The sequence below is a fragment of the Urocampus carinirostris genome, chromosome 3 (genome assembly GCF_059441175.1).
Source record: "Urocampus carinirostris isolate Australia breed hairy pipefish chromosome 3, RoL_Ucar_1.0, whole genome shotgun sequence".
Taxonomy (NCBI): Eukaryota; Metazoa; Chordata; class Actinopteri; order Syngnathiformes; family Syngnathidae; genus Urocampus; species Urocampus carinirostris.
The window spans coordinates 39,253,904-39,271,860 of NC_142351.1; the positions used below are offsets into that span (position 1 = coordinate 39,253,904).

A 17,957-nucleotide genomic window follows, 5' to 3' on the forward strand; every position below is an offset into this window, starting at 1 on the left:
ATCTTGGTGACGACCCATTGACCGTGAAACGGATGTCTTGGAACTACAACTCGTATCGGCTACATTCGGGACGGTTTCAATTTAATCATCGTGGAGATATGGCTCAGTTCGCTGACACCCGATGCTAGCACGCAGTTAGCCAGATGCCCTCTAAATGTTTTTTTTATATATACTATAAAAAGCTAGGTAGGTACGTCTATAGTTTTGTTGGGTGGAAGCTCGGTCAGAAATGACTTTAAGGTAAGTCGTTAGGTGGGTAAGTATAATCTTACCACCCACTAACAACATTATTATAGTGATAGTTAAAAGGTGAAGACAATATTATCAACCTGATCAAACTATCCGTTTAATATCAATAATATTGATATTTGGATAGATCCTTAATACTCGTGATTCTCTGCCCCTGTTGTGTCAAAACACGGTAGCTGCTCTCAATAATGACAGCCAATTAACACGAAGGTTTTGCAAGTTCACCCCACGGAAAACAAAAAAATATATATCACCTCAACTTCCCACAAATATATGACGTCACGAGAGTGCAAGGAGTGCGCGTGAGTCATGAGTCCTTTTGCGATGCGCGTGCGCGTAAGAGGGGAAAGCTCACTTGTACCCCACCCACGTGTCCAAAGTGAGAAGTGATGAGTATTCCAGCTCTTTCTAGAGGACCGGCTTTTTTGGCTCGTCACACATAAAATACTCCAATCTTTTAGATCCCAAATGGCTCTCCAGGTTTTTAACTGGTGCTTTAATCGATACATTACTGATTATTATGAAAAAAAAAATGCCATAAATGACTTCAAAGGGGGACAAAAATAAAGAAAAAATGCAAAAAAAATTAAATAAAATAAGACGAAAATGAAAAAAGAAACAAAAAAGATTAAAAACAAAATAAACATGTAAAGAAAAAAGAAACGAGAAGGCAAGAAAAAAAGGTAGAAAAGATGACTAAAAGAAGAAAATACCAAAAGAAAAAAGGACAAACCAGAGAAAAAGAAGAAAAGATAATAAAAAATAGGGGTAAACAAAAAAGAAGAAAAATAAAAATGGTAAAAAGTTAAAAGCAAGGAAAAACAAAAGAAGAAAAAAAAAGAAAATAATATGGAAAAAATAAAAAAAGCAAAACGTAGCTAAAAAAAGTAAGCAAAAAAAACAGGAAAAGAAATAAGGGAAAAGGAAAGGGAAAAATTAAAAAATTTGAGGGGAAGAAACAATACAAAAACAAAAATAAGGAAAATAGAAAAAAAGAAAGCAAAGAAAAAGGAAAACATAGGAAACATTCAAAAAAATCACAAAAAAAAAACAAAAAAAGAAGTTAAGAAAAATAAAAAATAAATAAAAAATAAAAAATGGACAAAAGAGCAAAAAAGGAACAAAAAAGAAGTAAAAATCTGAAAAATCAGACGAAAAAGACCGTTTTGGGGTCCCTTTGATTGCTATATTACTAATATTAATGTCACATTATGCACAAAATGAATTGATACTTTTTTTGAAAAAATCCATTATTTTACTCAATTACAATAGCCCTAATTTTTTCACTCTGCAGTAAATTTTCAACTCATTTGAACTTTGAACCTTTTTGATACTGGCAAACCATAAAGTCAAGCTAATCAAAATCACGGAAAAACACAAGATAATGTAGATTAAACAACAAGTAAACTATGAAATACACAACTACATTTTCCTTTTTTAAACTAATTTTGAATCATATTAGCCCTAAAAACACAGATATACAAAAAATTAATACACTTTTTAAAAACTTTTTATATAATCAACAAATATAAAGTCAACAACCCAGTATTGTTATCAAAAACGGCTGGCTCTTTATTGGTTAGGAGCCGGCTCCGCTAGCTCACTTCAAAGAGTCAGCTCACAGAGTGGTTACGTTCGCGAACGAAACATCTGTAAACGTGAAGGGGGAGGTGAAAGTTAAGTGGCCGCTCTCAAGTGCTCACAAGTCGCAAGGCGAGACAAGAGTGGAGGAAAAGGTAAGACCCCCACGCAGCGTGTTTTTTTATTCTACGATCTTTGAGTTAAGACATTTTTGTCCGTCTGCTTCTGCTTTGTTGCCACCCGTGGGTGACTCAGGGTGATCTGGTTTGAGTAGCGTCACATGGGCTCAAAAGACTTCCTGGTGAAAAGAAGCCAGGCGGCAAGGTTCAACATATAAAGTCCCTTTATTGTTTTTTTTTTCCTCGTTGTGGTTGTCATGACAACATAGTAAATAAAAAAAACATTATACTCCATGTTACTACGTAATGTGTTTTTATAAAATGTGTGTTGTCATTTTACATTTAAAGAAAGATCGGGCTTATATTGATGATGCGTTTATATGTCTCCCACCCCCTTCGCGCATGGCCCACAACTACCTACCCCCGGAATACGACATTCATCTATTAGGAGGTGGACGTCGTAAAGTGAAAATGTCGAATGGCAGGTGATAGAATATTATGGCAATGCGTTATGGTGTTCCCTGTACCCCACATAAAACATTCAAATAACAAAATAGTATGTTGAACAAACTTCTTATGTATAATATACGTGCATATGATTAAATCACATAAATAAATATAGATGTAAAGGAAAAAATACATTTAACTTACCCTAGTTGTTACGTGACTTGAGCTGGTAGAGTGGAGTAGCGGGTGGATGCGGATGAGGATGAAAACAGCTGATTAAAATGAAAATGGATTTATAAAATATTTTTTATTGTTAATATTTTGCAATATATGATCTCTGATAGGGTAGCACGGTGGTGCAGTGGTTAGCGCGTGTGCAGCACAGTTTTGAGGTCCTGAGATCAAACTTTCCTGTGTGGAGTTTGCATGTCATCCCCGTGCTTGCGTGGGTTTCCTCCGGGCACTCCGGTTTCCTCCCACATTCCAAAAACATGCATGTCAGGTTGATTGGCCAGTCTAAATTGTCCCTAGGTGTGAATGAGTGAGTGAGTTGTCCGTCCCTGTGTGCCTTGCGACTAGCTGGCAACCAGTTCGCCCACTGCCCGAAAATAGCTGGGATGGGCTCCAGCACCTCCGCGACCCTAATGAGGATAAGTGGTGCAGATAATGGATGGATGATCTCTGATTGGCACTTTTATGACACCTCAGTTTGGTCAGGGGGTAGAGAAAAATAGAGAAGGAAAGAGTGAGAGAGCAAAAGAGAAGCAAATATGAGAAAGAAAGAAAAAAGGAAAGAGAGAGAAAGAGAAAAGACTAAGAGCGAAAGCGGGGGGAAAAGAAAAAACAGAAAGTCAAGAGAAGGAACTAGAAACAGAAAAAATAAAGAGAGATAAAATGTGCAGTCCATTCTCAAGGTTTCTTCATTTTTTCTCACGTTGAGGTTTTTGAGTTTTTCCCTTGCCCTCATGTAGGTTTTAGATCAGGAGAGGTCCTAATAATAGTCGTCTGTAGTCTGCAAGAGTCTGTGGTCTCTGCAGCCCTTTGAGACTCCTTGTGATTAGGGCTATACAAATAAACATGACTTGACTTGGCTTAAATAGTTCACTGGCGAGGAGTTTCATGCTGTCCTAATATTACCTTGCTTTAGGTGCTCCTTATTTTTAATCATGGTCCCAAGTGTCGATTACTTATGGCTGCGCAGTTTAAGAGGTTAGCAATTCGTATGTTAATCGCGAGCTTTGTTTCCATAGTTATCATGTTTTTGCCTCTCCCTTTAGCCTCAGTGCAGTTCTTGGGACCTATAGCCAATAAACACTATGCAAAAACTGCAATATTTTATCGCTGACTCACAAAGTCTTTATAAAGCACTTAAAACAAAAACGGAAAAGCAAAATATGAATGAAATGTTGTTTTTTTTAAAAAATAAATCAAAATAACTTAATAAAAAGGAATTGGAAAATAATTTTAAATGGAGGACAAATTGTACATAAAATATTTTTTTGAACTTTGATGTTTTATTTTATTTTTAAATTTATGAACTTAAAATACGTAATCATAGCTGCCAAAAGAACATTTTTATTTGTAATTTCATAAATCGTCTCACTTGAACTTGGCAAAAATAGAATCAAGGCCGAGTGCTTGGAAAAAGTTTTGAGGTTTGGAAAAACAAGGACTAAAAGTGAATTGGTTTGCTTTGATATTGTTGTGGTTTTAGTTTTGTGTGGGCTGCTGTGCATGAAATGACATTTTTGGGCATAAGAGAATGTTGAAGAGTCGTTTTTGACTTTTTAAAATGTGGAAGTAACATTCTGTGTGTCATGCTATGCAAGAAAAGGACTTTCTTCCTCTTTCTTTAACAATCACTTGAAGTAAGAAAACAAAAATGTCTTCCTCTATAATTGCCAGCGTCTTTTTTTAGGGGGGAATAAAAAAATGTCACGCTCGAAGATTTTCAGGATGTTGCACTGGCGAAATTTCTTCCTGCCAATTTTGCTAGCTGGCATTTTTTTTTTCATATTTCCCAATAAGTTCTGTTTCTACAATTGCTTTCGTGATGATTTTGCATCACGGTTCCTAAAGGGCTCAATTTTCGAACTCCGGATATGTTTTGGTTGATGTTTTGACGGCAACAAAAAAAATAAAAACTGAAATTCGATCTCTAACCCAGGCGTTCGAAAATTGTTGCAGAGGGACTGGGCCAGGAGGGAAAATATTGATTGATTTGATTTTAAGTATCTGCCGATACAGTGTTTGGATACATGGCTCGAAATTGGTTTTGAAACAGTTAGATCTAAAGCAAAATGATATGATAAAATGAGTCAAACTCAAAAAGGCAGAAAGACTGGGAAGCGTTTTTATTTCTTATTATTACTTTTTTTTTTTTTTTTTTTGCGAAACATTTTTAGCAAAACACATGGTGTGTTTTATATCCTTGACAAATGTAATCATATTATGTATACAGTAATATATTTATATATATATCTATATATATATATATATATATATATATATATATATATATATCATCTCATTAGCTGCACCGCTTATGCTCAGTAGGGTCGCGGGGGTGCTGGAACCCATCCCAGCAATCATCGAGCAGTGGGCAGGGGACACCCTGAACTGGTTGTCAGCCAATCGCAGGGCACACAGGGACCGACAACTCGCTCGCTCATTCACACTTAAGGACAATTTGGACCGGCCAATCAACCTCAAATGCATGTCTTTGGAATGTGGGAGGAAACCAAAGTGCCCGGAGGAAACCCACGCAAGCACGGGGAGAACATACAAACTCCGCACAGGAAGTCCGGTAGCTGGATTTGAACCCACACAGGAGGTTCCCAAGACCTTTGAACTGTGCCGAACACGCGCTAACCACTGCCCCGCCGTGCTGCCCATATATATATATATATATATATATATATATCTATATATATATATATATATGATCCATGAGAGGACTGGGAGAATGTGTTATATATATATATATATATATATATATATATATATATAATTTTTTTTTTTTTTTTTTTTTTTTTTTTTTTTACAAAATTCAGTAAAATGTAGCTGTGATCTCAATGCTGGTCTTGAGCACAGTTCACTTTAAAATATTGCTGAGATGCTTTAAAAGAATATATATATTTTTTTAATATATATTCTTTCATATTTTTTATGTTTTTTATGGGGAAGTTCACAAGGGAGTAAAAGTAACAACAACATTAATATGTATGTGCTTGCTAAAAATGCTACACAGTTATAGTGGGGCAAATAAGTACTTGGTCAACTACTAATTCTGCAAGTTCTCCAACTCAAAAATATAAGAGAAGCCTGTCATTGTTATCATGGGTAAACCTCAACCACAAGAAACAGAATGTGGATTAGAAAAAAAAAGAATCACATTGTTTAATTTTTTTTGAAGGAATTTATCTGCAAATCATGGTTAAAAAGTAAGCATTTTTTTTGCTGTTGCTGGTATTTTGGCCCATTCCTCCATGCAGATCTCCTCTAGAACAGTGATGTTTTTGGTTTGTCGTTGTTCAGCACGGTTTTTTAACTCCCTTCACTGATTTTCTATGGGGTTGAAATCCGAAGAGTGTAGGCCACTCCAGGACCTTGAAATGCTTCCCATCTGTGTGTTTGGGATCACTGTCATGCTGAAAGACTCAGCCACGTCATCTCTTCAATGCCCTTGCTGATGGAAGGAGATTTTTACTCATAATCTCTCAATACATGGCCCCATTCGTTCTCACACAGATCAATCATCCTGGTCCATTTGTAGAAAAACAGCCCCAAAGATTGACGTTTCCAACATTATGCTTCACAGTAGGTATGGTGTTCTTTGAATGCAATTCAGTATTCTTTTTTCCTCCAAACCTGAGAACCTGTGTTTCTACTATAAAGTTCTTTTTTGGTTTAATCTGAACATAACACATTCTCCCAGTCCTCTCCTGGATCATTCAAATGCCTCTTTAGCAAACTACAGACCGGCCTGGACATGTACTGGCTTCAACATGGGGACACGTCTGGTAGTGCAGGCTAGGCCTGCCCAATTTTGGAAAAAAGCATAATCGCAATTTTTCAGATTAGTATTGCAATATTGATTTGAAAAGAAAAGTCTTTTTGTGAGTATTTAACCCTCCTGTTTTCAGAGGGTCAAAATGACGTGCCACTGTGTTGCTTAAAACCCAGAAAAATCCCCTTGAATTATATTTTGATAACTGAATGTTCTTTTTCTAGATTGGCCCCAACAGTAGAAAAATTAATGTTTTTACTCGCATTTCCATGTAAGCTGGACAAAAAAGTACAAAAATGGTCCTTAAAAAAAAGACAACACGAGGGTTATTTATATTGGCATGCTTGATTTAGAAAACAGCGTCCTCTTTCGGGGGTGGATTGTTAGGGTTGCTGTCTGCTCACACAAGGCTCAAACCGCAGTATGTTGCGATTACACAATCGTACGACGTTGTATCTCAATATCGATTAGAGTTCGGTAAATCACGCAGCCCTAGTTCAGGCTTTGTGTCCCAGGCGGCACATTGTGTTACTGATAGTAGCCTGTGTTACTGTGGTCCCAGCTCTCTGTAGGTCATTCACTAGATCCCCCTGTGTGCTTCTGAGATTTTTGCTCACCGTTCTTGTTATCGTTTTGACGCCACCGGGTGAGATCTTGCATGGAGCCTCAGATCAAGGGAGAGTATCTGTGGTCTTGTATGTCTTCCGTTTTCTAGTAGATGCTTTCTCAGTTGATTTCTTTACACCGGTTGTTTTACGTATTGCAGTTTGAGTCTTCCCAGCCTGCTGCAGGTCTACAATTTTGTCTCTGGTGTCCTTTGACAGCTTTTTGCTCTAGGCCAAGGGTGGCGAACACATGGCCAATAAGAATGCGGCTCTTTGCCTCATCATATTTTCTATAAACTGTGGCTCTTTGCCTTGTTTCATATTTAGTTTTTTATTGTGTGTGTATTTAGGGTGGACACTTTCCTGAAATCAACACAAGAACAATACTTGTTGTATTGTAAGGAGAGGAAAGTTTTATGGGAAATATGTTTTTAATTGTGTATGTTTGTGTGTGTCTGTCTGTCATGGCAGGTCAGTGCGTGGTGTAGCTCTTTGACTCTCACAGTTAAAAATGTCAGGCCTTTGTGTCCAACTTGTTCACCACCCCTGCTGTGGGCCATTGTGGAGTTTGAAGTGTGACTGAATAAGGTTGTGGAAAGGTCTTTTATACCGATAGAGTTAAAAAAGGTGCTATTTATACAGGTAACAAGTGAAGCCACGTTAGACCTCACTAGAAGAAGTTAGACCTCTTCGGCAGCCACAAATCTTGCTTGTTTGTAGTTGACTAAATACTTTTATTTCAACTGTAATTCGGAAATAAATTCTTGAAAAAATCGTTATGTATTCTCATTTTTTACTCATCTTGACAATTGCAGGCCTCTCTCGTCTTTTCAAGTAGGAGAACTTGCACAATTGGTGGTTGATTAAGTACTTATTTAGCCCAATTGCTTTTTCACATAGGGCCAGATAGGCCTAAATTTTTGTCCCTTAATAAATTGTATCAATATTTCAAAATTGCATTTTGTATTTCTTTGGGGTGTGTTCGTGTAATATTAAAATTGGTTTGGTGATCTGAAACCTTTTTGAGTGATAAATATGCTAAACACCTACTTCAGGAAGGGGGCAAATACTTTTTCGCAGCACTGTCTTAATCATTGTTTTATTCAACGATGGATAATTCATTATACGTCATTTAACCCCCTTTTTCTCAGAAGTCTACCTCTTCAGGACCAAATGGCTTCCCATGTGAAACTCAGGAAGGACAAAATTGGCATGGTGGATTGTGACACACAAATTAAGGGTATGTATTTAAACATATATATATTCTTTTCTATGTGAGATTTTGTTTTTTAACTGTTACTTGGCAGCGAGAAAGCAAGTTCTAAAGTAATTAATGATATTAGTTTTAAAAGCCCCAGTGTGTATTAGATACCCTGATGGTGTAAAGGTACTTCATTAATTGAATAAAGTACTGTTGATTCAAATAATAAGGAACAAGACGTATGAACAGGATTTTTTTGAAGACTCTGTAATTATATTACACAACTTGAAGCAACTGACTTGTTCTGCTACCGTATTGCTTCTACTGAAGCTTGTCCAGGTGGTGTTTTTACTGCACAGAGCTGAGCCTTATGTATCCAGCTATATATCTCTGAACCGATGATCTAGACAGATTTTTTTTTACCACAGTATTCTTCTCTAGCCACTCATGTTAGCCACTTGGCTAAAGGCTTTGGCTTGAAGTGATATCCTCCGGGTTTCAATGTGTGTCTTCCTCCCCATGCTTACATTTTCACTCCATTTAAGCTAAAACAACCTCTTGTGTTGAATCATTACAGACTTTAACATGCTTAAAGTGCAAGGGGATTCGGAGGTTTTTTTTTTTTTTAAATTTGAGTCTGGTCAGAGGTGCGCTGCCAGTTGGCGGACCAACTGAAAATGATGGACGTGCAGCTGGAGCAGAAGAGCCAACTTCTGCACGACTTTGCCGACTACTTGCGGCGACGAAGCGAGATTGAGAGCGAGTACTCGCGCTCCCTGGACAAACTGGCTGAGAAGTTCAGCAGCAGGACCAAGAGGTATCTCCTGCCTGCTTCATGGACCCTTTTTTAAGGGGAACCACTCGTTTTGTGAACCAAAATGTTTTTTTTTTCCGGTACCAGGAAAGAGGCGAGCGGCCATTCGGTGTTCCAGATGTGGCTGGCCTTGCTGTCACATACGAGGCAGGAAAGTAAAGACCACAATGAGCTTGGTGATACCTGCTCCACTTCCCTCATTCCACCTCTCTACCATTGCTTGGAATACACTCAAAGGCTGGCCAAAAAGGTACTCGAGATTGTGTGTATTTGTGACCGTCTTAGGACAATTTTTTAAGATTTTTACCATCATTGCGGGGAACTGTAATCCTGATTCAAACATTTTGGCTGTTCTTGTGTTGCTAGATCTTAGGCTTTGGTTAAGGGAAAGGCCTGGGAAATACATTGCATCAATGAAATGTCCCAACTAGTCCATAGAAAACAAAATGTGTTTGTGTAATCCTATTTGTGATCTTCTAGGGACCATTTTCAATTTTTTTACTATTATTGTTGGGCATTAGTATATCTTATCTGGGAATTGTGGTCGTCATAATGTGGCTAGACCTTAGACTTTGGTTTAGGTAAGGGATCGGAATACTCATTGCGTCAATGGAAAGTTCCAACTAGTATTGAAAAGTAAAACTGTGTGGGTTTGTTTATATTTGGGACCTGGTTGGGATCAATTTCAGGAGTTTGTTCAATGATGGTAAATCAGTCAATGTGGCTAGACCCCTTTTTAGCCTTAAAGGGTGGTTTTAGAGTTAAGTTATGAGTTAGACTTATGTTGGGGTTGAAGTTTAAGTAATTAGTTTTGATACTTTGAATTCCTGTTTTGTGTGTTCAGTGTCAATGCAGGAAACATTTTTGATTTTTATAAGTTATATTGCTATTGTACCAGGAGTGCTTGCCTAATAACTTACTGTTGTTTGTTTGTTGCTTCACCATTTGTGCTCTGGCCTACAAACGACTCAATGCCTCTTCCTCGGCTCTCAGAGTAAAGAAATCTGCGCCCAGCTCCAAGACGGACTTTTAAAGGTGACCACGGAGCTTCAGACGGTACGTGAGAAAACGTAAACAGCATTTTTGCGTTTCGAAAAACGATGGTGACCTGCTTTTCGACGCAGGCCCTGCGGACGTATTCCGGCTACCATGCAGAATACCTGTGCGCTGACGGCAAGTTGAAGGAGGCGGAGAAACAAGAGGAAAAGCAGAAGCAGAATGCAAAGAAACTGGAGAGGTTAATTGAGAAGGTAAATGAGGAGTTATCCCCCAGAGATGTCCGTCCTGTAAAAGTTAACTCTTTTTTTTTTTTTAGAGGCAAGGAAAAGTACAAGATATTTATTTGAAGTGCAGCAAGGCCAGAAACGATTATCTGCTCAACTTGGCTGCAGCCAACGCTTCCATGAACAAGTACTATCTCAAGGACGTCTCTGCTCTCATTGACGTGAGTTCAAATTTTTTTTGCCTTTTTTTTTTTACCCAGGATGGAAGGCCAAGGTAGCACGTTTCTTTTTAATAATAAAGACAAATTGGATTTGGACAAAGTGGATAAGAGCTATATACTAGACTTTGTTTCAGAAACTAGTATCTTCTTCTGTGTCGTAAACTAATTTCATCTTTGCCTGCACTGACGGGTTGCATCGTCTTTTTAAATAATAAACTTGAATGTTACGGAAAACGGCGTAAGTGCAACTTATACTCCAGTGCGACTTGTGTTGTGGTTGTGTAACATCAGCGTCATCACCTTCTGGACAAAAACATAGCATGGTTTATTTTCAATCTGTTGACTGCATGTTGGATTATATATAACAGACTCTGGACAACTTTTGTTTCAGAAAGCAGGACCTTCTTCTACTTCTTGAACAAATTTTGTCCTCGCCTCCAGTGAAATAATATCACCTTGTTCTTTATTGAACACGAATTGTTATCAAAGCCGATAATAATGTGACTTGTACCCCAGTGTGGCTTGTGTAGTATTTAGAAACCTTGTCTTTCATAAATTTAGTTGCCCTTGTTCCATAAGCCATGAAACCTCAGAAGCTAGCATTTTAGTTTTTGTACGGAAATTAGTGTCATCGTGTATTTAAAACACTAGCATAATCTTCTGCACAAAAGGTATTGTTTTTTATTTATTTTATTTATGTTTTCTAATGTGTATATATATATATATATATATATATATATATATATATAATATGTGTTTATTTTAGCAACATTTCTGGTTATATACATTGTGTATATGTATACTACATATGTTGCAGAAGAACTTTGGTTCCCGAAACAAGTATCTTATTTTGCACCACAAAATAATCTGGTCTTGGCCTTCGCCGAAAGGTAGCATGGTTTTTTTTTGCAACAATGAACTTAAATCGTTACGTAAGCCACACAAAATGTGTTTTATGCTCTGGTACCATTTTTATTGGATGTTTAAAATGTTTTTTTTAAACACATGATTATGTTTTATACACAATATTTTGACATGGATTTTAACTTTTAATGACGACTTTGGTGGGAATTCAAGTAAAATCGCCAACTTAAAAACAAAACTGTTATAATTCGAGTGCTTACTGTAAAGCTGTTTCTATTGTAAAATAAGAAAATAGTCGGATTTAGCTATCTGAATGATTTCTATACTGCCAACCCAACGTATCTAGTGCGCAGATGCAGGTTACCACTTGTCCCTGGGCCGAGTGATGCAGGCCTACCTGTCCAGTCGGCGTCAGGTGCACGAGAACTTGAGCTCTGGCCTGCAGGATCTCCAGGCGGCGACATCCGGGCTTGACCAGCACCAGGATCGAGACGCCCTCCTGCAGGAGCACCACGTCACCTTTTGCATGCCGCTTCGCTTCCCTTACCAGCCCCACGACGGAGACCAGGTGGGCAGGCACAACTTTTCTTCAACTCCAGAGGGCAGGTTCCAAATTTCTTTCATTTTCGCAGCTTTCCGAGATCAGCGCCGAGAGCGAGATGAGGTTTGAGTTGGAGACCAGATTCAAACAGATCCAAACCAGGTTGAGGGCGGTGTCTGAGGAAACGCAGGAGGTAGGTAGCGCAGTGTGACCAATTGTGGGTTAGGAGTATGCCCCCTTTTCTAACCGATGTCCTCCATGTTACAAAATTATTGACCATCTACTGGACTGTCTCAGAAAATTAGAATATTGTGATAAAGTTCTTTAATTTCTGTAATGCAATTAAAAAAACAAAAATGTCATACATTCTGGATTCATTACACATCAACTGAACTATTTCAAGCCTTTTATTATTTTAATATTGCTGAATTTGGCTTACAGCTTAAGAAAACTCAAAAATCCTATCTCAAAATATTAGAATATCATGAAAAAGTATACAAGTAGGCTATTCAACTAATCACCTGAATCATCTAATTAACTCGAAACACCTTGCGAGGGTTTCCTGAGCCTTAAAAACACTCTGCTTGGTTCAGTAAACTAAATCACTGCTGATCTGACTGCTGTCCAGAGGACCATCATTGATACCCTCCATCAGGAGGGTAAGACACAAAAATAAATTTCTCAAAGAGCAGGCTGTTCACAGAGTGCAGTTTCAAAGCATATCCACAAAAAGTCTGTTGGAAGGGAAAAATGTGGCCGGAAACGCTGCACAACCAAGAGAGATGACCGCAGCCTTAACAAAATTGTGAAGAAGAGCCGCTTCCAGAATTTGAGGGAGCTTCAAAGACAGTGGGCTGAAGCTGGAGTCCAGGTATCAAAAGCCACAGTTCACAGACGTGTCCGGGAAATGGGCTACAATAGCCGTATTCCCATGGTCAAGCCACTTCTGAACTCAAGACAACGGAAGAAGCGTCTGACTTGGGCTATGGAGAAGAAGCACTGGACAGTTGCAGAGTGGTCCAAAGTCCTCTTTTCAGACGAAAGCAAGTTTTGCATTTCATTTGGAAGTCAAGGCGCCAGAGTCTGGAGAAAGGCTGGAGAGGAGCAAAATCCAAGTTGCTTGAAATCCAGTGTGAAGTTCCCACAGTCAGCAATGGTTTGGGGAGCCATGTCAGCTGCTGGTGTTGGTCCACTGTGTTTCATCAAGTCCAGAGTAAATGCAACTGTGTACCAAGAGATTTTAGAGCACTACATGCTTCCATCTGTTGAAAAGCTCTATGGAGATGAGTATTTCATTTTCCAGCATGATCTGGCACCTGCCCACAGTGCCAAAACCACCAGTAACTGGTGCACTGACCATGGCATCACTGTCTTTGATTGGCCTGCTAATTCCCCTGACCTAAACCCCATCGAGAATTTGTGGGGTATAGTTAAGAAGAAGATGAAAGACACCAGACCTACAAATGCAAATGAGCTGAAGGCCGCTATCGAAGCATCCTGGGCATCAATAACACCTCAGCAATGCCACACAGGCTGATTGCCTCCATGCCACGCCGGATTGATGCAGTAATCCGTGCAAAAGGATTCCCAACCAAGTACTGAGTGCATCAATGGACATTTTCAAATGTTTGATTTAGTTTTGCTGTTATAAAATTATTTTTTTTACTTGGTCTGAGGAAGTATTCTAATATTTTGAGATAGGATTTTTGAGTTTTTTTCAGCTGTAAGCCAAAATCAGCAATATTCAAATAATAAAAGGCTTGAAATTGTTCAGTTGATGTGTAATGAATCCAGAATGTATGACATTTTTGTTTTTTTAATTGCATTACAGAAAATAAAGAACTTTATCACAATATTCTAATTTTCTGAGACAGTCCAGTATATACTGTAATTCCTCGCTACTTAGCGCTTTGTACTACATAGCCTGAGTACATAACAAAAACATTCTACAATCCATTATCGCTGATTGCATATTGTTGCGAGCAGGGACCGGCAGAGCACACTTTTGTCAACTCTGGTGGCTCTTTTTTTGCCGTTACTGAATTTCTGCCTGAAATTAGTGCATTCGTGTGACTGTAATTAGTTATCCCCAGTCCTTTATTGATGTGATTAGGGACCGGCAGAAGACAATTTTTGGGGTTGGTGTTGCTGAAGTTTGGCATTGTGGCCCACCTTAAAATAACTGCACCGGTTCAGTTGGAGTCTATATCCACAGTTGACTATTGCTAAGAGAGAGTGGGCCGGCAGAGCACATTTTTTTTTCACTTCGCGCCGCCAAAGTTTGCCACTGTGGCCCGCCTTAAAAGAACTGCACTGTTTTGGTCCGCGATCCATTTTTCCCTGGTGACTATTGCTGAGAATGGAGCATATTTATTTCGGTTCAGGCTGCTGAAGCGAGCCATTGCATCCCACCTATAACGAACGGCACTTTTTTTGGCGCAGTCAATTATCCACATTCATCTATTGCCGAGAGAGGTGGCTGGCACAGCGCTTTTTTTCAGGTTCGTGCTGCTGAAGTGTGCCGTGTAGCCTGCCTCAAATGAATTGCAGTTCTGGCCATCACCTTTAGTCAACTGTTGCTGAGAACAGGGGCTGGGAGAGAAATTTTGTGTTATGCAAGGCGTCCAAAATGAACAGCAACCATGCGGCTGTGATCCATTATTCTGGTCGACTATTGCTACAAACACGGCCTGGCAGGTCTTTTTTTGCAGTTATAGCCGCCTAAACTGAACCGCCCTTTTGTGGCTGTAATCCATAAACCTATCCTTTATTGTTGTGAGCAGGGATCCGCAGAAGGCACTTTGGTCAGAAAATGTGCCACTCTGGCCCACCAAAATAAAATGCCTGGTTGTGTGATCCATTACCCCCAGTCGTCTATTGCTGGGACCAGTGGCTAAGAAAGCAAATCTGTGTCATGTATGGCAGCTTTTTTTCCCTGTTCTTTCTGCCTAAAATGAAGTGCACCTGTGTGGCTGCTATCCATTATCCCTACTCTACTCTGCGGGGGGCTAGCAGAGCGCATTGGTAAAAATGGTGGGGGGGGGACTGCTTTGCAGATATTTGCATATCCTGGGTTTTGGTACCTACTAACTGCGTTAAACGAGGGATTATAGTTTATTTAAATGTATTTGCCTGACCTTCCTTTTCACTTCACTTTGAAGAACAACTTCTTGAAATTAAATTTTCCTAAATATGTCTGTTGATGGTCTACCGTAGGCAAACAAGTGCTTGTCAGACGCCCAAGCTTCATTGTTGGAGACCATGTCCGTCTTGGACTCGGAGCTCAACGGACAACAGGAGGAGAAGGCCGAGAGCACGTTAGCCCGACCCACTATTGCTCGCCGGAGAGCCAACCAGCAGGAAATAGAAAACTTCTACCTCACTGTGAGTCCTTTTTTTTTTTCTTGGAAATTGTTGGCCACAATGACCTCCTGTGTGCCATCTGGAAAGACGAGATCATTGTGGTAGAAAATGAAAGTGGTGAAATGTAAAAGAAAAAAAAATTTTTTTTTAATTTTGTGTTTAGTTCATATACAAAATGCCAAATAATGCACATTTTAGTTATTAACCATTAGCTACAAATCATTAGGAAGTTGTAAATGAATAAAGTAAATCACTAATTATAAGTGCATTTTACACACTAAGTTATAAAGGTTTTGTGCTATAAAGAAAACAATATTAGAAATCAGCCAGATATTAAAATATTTTGAAATGAAGGAAATTGAATAAAAATGCTTACAGTTAATGAGAATAGAGTGTATTTAGTGACAGTGGCTAGCTCACTATCAATAGAGAAAGTTGCACTCTATCTCTCGTGGTTTCTTTCTATCTCTGCTTGTTTGGATCCCTTAACCACTAGGATGTAGCGGCACCTTTTCCTGTGGTGTGTCTTGGGCAAGTACAACCCGGTGGCGCTCATCCCTCTCCAAACCAACATATGTTTCCACCCAGTCTTGAACTACTGCACTACAGAAACCCTAAATGAATGCATAATGCATAGAAAAAATATCTTTACAATGATTTTTCATTTGGGACATTATGCATGGATAGTTTTTTTCCACTTTAAAAAACTTTTGTTTTGGTCACGTAATGGTCATAAACATGTCCGGAAAGTGCTCAACATTTTGAATTATCAGGAAGATTCTTGTAAAATATTGACTATTAAGTTCGAAAAAATGTATCCTTCCCGACAAAATGGTCTTTTCCTTCTTTATTTATTCCCCCTTATTTTTTTTCATCTAGAGAGTCAAAGAGTTCCTGTTGGGAACCTCTTTGGAATGCAAGTTGCGAGCCAGACACGACCTCCTTAAAGTGGCTGTGGAGAAAGGTAACAGAAAAAAAATAATGGCTCTTTATAAAAGAACTTGATATATAAAAATACATTATTTATTCTCACGCTGCTATTTTAGGACAGGCATCAGACAGAATTCTGCCAAGGTAAGGTCTACCAACTCCCCGTTTGACCCCTTTACGTTCTGACAGACTGCGGACGGTTGCTGGATTTTCGATAAACAATACATGTCTGTTTTGACGGTCACTGAAATAGGTCATGCCGCACATCATTAGAAAGCTTCAACTTTTAGGATTCAACATATGATGACCATTTCAAAATATACTCATCGGACAAAACATCATGATCAGTTTGAAACAAGATACCCAGAAACTATAAAGCCGGCATAACTCACTATTTCGTCCCATGGCCGTCTTCAAATTCTTTGAATGTCCGTGAAAATGGCTTTGTCACGTATAGGACCATCCATAGAATCCAACCGTTTAAAATATTTACTCAAACATGATGATATAAATCCGCCTAAAACATTTCTGTTTCGTTGGACGTTGCTTCTTGAAACTCGGAAATGTATTCTCAATATGGTAGTTGGCCCACATTATCCTATAGGGATGGGCCTCTTTAATAGGTCTGAATATCTTCAGTCAGTAGTAACCAAATCGAATGATGATTGACACATTGGTTAGCCAATGAAATTTCCAACATATAAATGTATGCCATTTTCCGGGGGTATATTCAAATCAGAGACGAAAATAACGTGCGCAAGGCAATCCGTCATTTATTTTTACGCACCATTATTACGCACAAGTGTGCACAGCCATTCACTTGACTTCTGGAAATAAAAGTCAAACATTTACAAGTCATTCACAATGACTAAAAAATGTCCAAAGTAAAATACAAACTTTTAGTGTAGTAAATTGGTCGTTTTCAGACACTTGTGGAAACACCTCAGTTTACCCTGGGAAAAATGTGTGAAATACAATGTTTTTCAGGTTGTGATCAAATTTGACCAGGTACCAGGTAAGGCTGCAAGCTAATGTCTCACCTGTTTTCCAGCTAAGAAGCCCATGCTACATTTAACTGCAAAAAAAAAAAAAAAAACACTTTCTATTTCTGTGTGTTCCATTTTACATACTTAATTTCAGTAGCACTTGCAGTGATTGCTTCAGTCTGGGACAAAACCTTTCTTACAAAACCGTCCATATTCTTCAAATGGTTCAAGTACTTCATTCAATTTACTATGGGTACATCTTGAATTGGGATTTTCGGCGAAATTGTACAGGAACGTTAAGGGGTTAGACATCACGGACCTTTGGACTTGCTTCTGTATCGGTGATGACAATTTTTTCTTTTTGCAGACAGAACGGGAAGTCTGCACGTGTTCGAAAAAATCCTTCCAGCAGCAGCTTGTTGCACAACCACAAACTTTTTAATGGCGACATGCTGTCCTTCATGCAGGTCAGTAAATTTAGCATTTTAAAAATTAAGTTTGTAAATAATTAAAATACAATGCCGTTCATAGTAGAGTGAAAGAAATTCTATAGATTTTTTTCTTTTTTATTGGGCAACAATGCTTTATTAATAGTTTAATAGTACTGCACAGTTAGGTTATGATATTGATGAAAATTTAATTTAAAAATGATATTTGGTATATATATTTTAAAATGATTTTTCTTTTTTCTACATAAAATAATTTAAAAAAGAAAGAAAATATTAATTTGTTGGATACCTAAATTGAAGACATAGCAAAATAAATGAAAAAAAGAAGACACATTGCTTGTTTATATATATGTTT

At 38.4% G+C, this 17,957-nt stretch overlaps 1 protein-coding gene across 4 annotated transcripts in view; it reads left to right on the forward strand.

Annotated features, from left to right (window-relative positions):
- The first annotated feature begins 219 nt into the window (after positions 1-219).
- Positions 220-17,957, forward strand: part of LOC148369669 (rho GTPase-activating protein 4-like) — a 28,646-nt gene continuing 10,908 nt past the window's right edge. Inside the window, exons 1-13 of one of the 4 annotated variants that reach the window (XM_088331775.1) lie at positions 220-240; positions 8,162-8,250; positions 8,857-9,028; positions 9,113-9,275; positions 10,019-10,081; positions 10,150-10,275; positions 10,341-10,469; positions 11,680-11,901; positions 11,966-12,067; positions 15,091-15,258; positions 16,117-16,201; positions 16,284-16,311; positions 17,521-17,620. In XM_088331775.1, the coding sequence (XP_088187901.1) occupies positions 230-240; positions 8,162-8,250; positions 8,857-9,028; positions 9,113-9,275; positions 10,019-10,081; positions 10,150-10,275; positions 10,341-10,469; positions 11,680-11,901; positions 11,966-12,067; positions 15,091-15,258; positions 16,117-16,201; positions 16,284-16,311; positions 17,521-17,620 (1,458 nt within the window). In that variant the 5' untranslated portion in view covers positions 220-229. Of the gene's footprint in view, positions 241-1,885; positions 1,986-8,161; positions 8,251-8,847; positions 9,029-9,112; positions 9,276-10,018; positions 10,082-10,149; positions 10,276-10,340; positions 10,470-11,679; positions 11,902-11,965; positions 12,068-15,090; positions 15,259-16,116; positions 16,202-16,283; positions 16,312-17,520; positions 17,621-17,957 lie in introns of those variants that run through there. The other 3 variants (XM_088331774.1, XM_088331776.1, XM_088331777.1) reach the window with 3 other exon arrangements.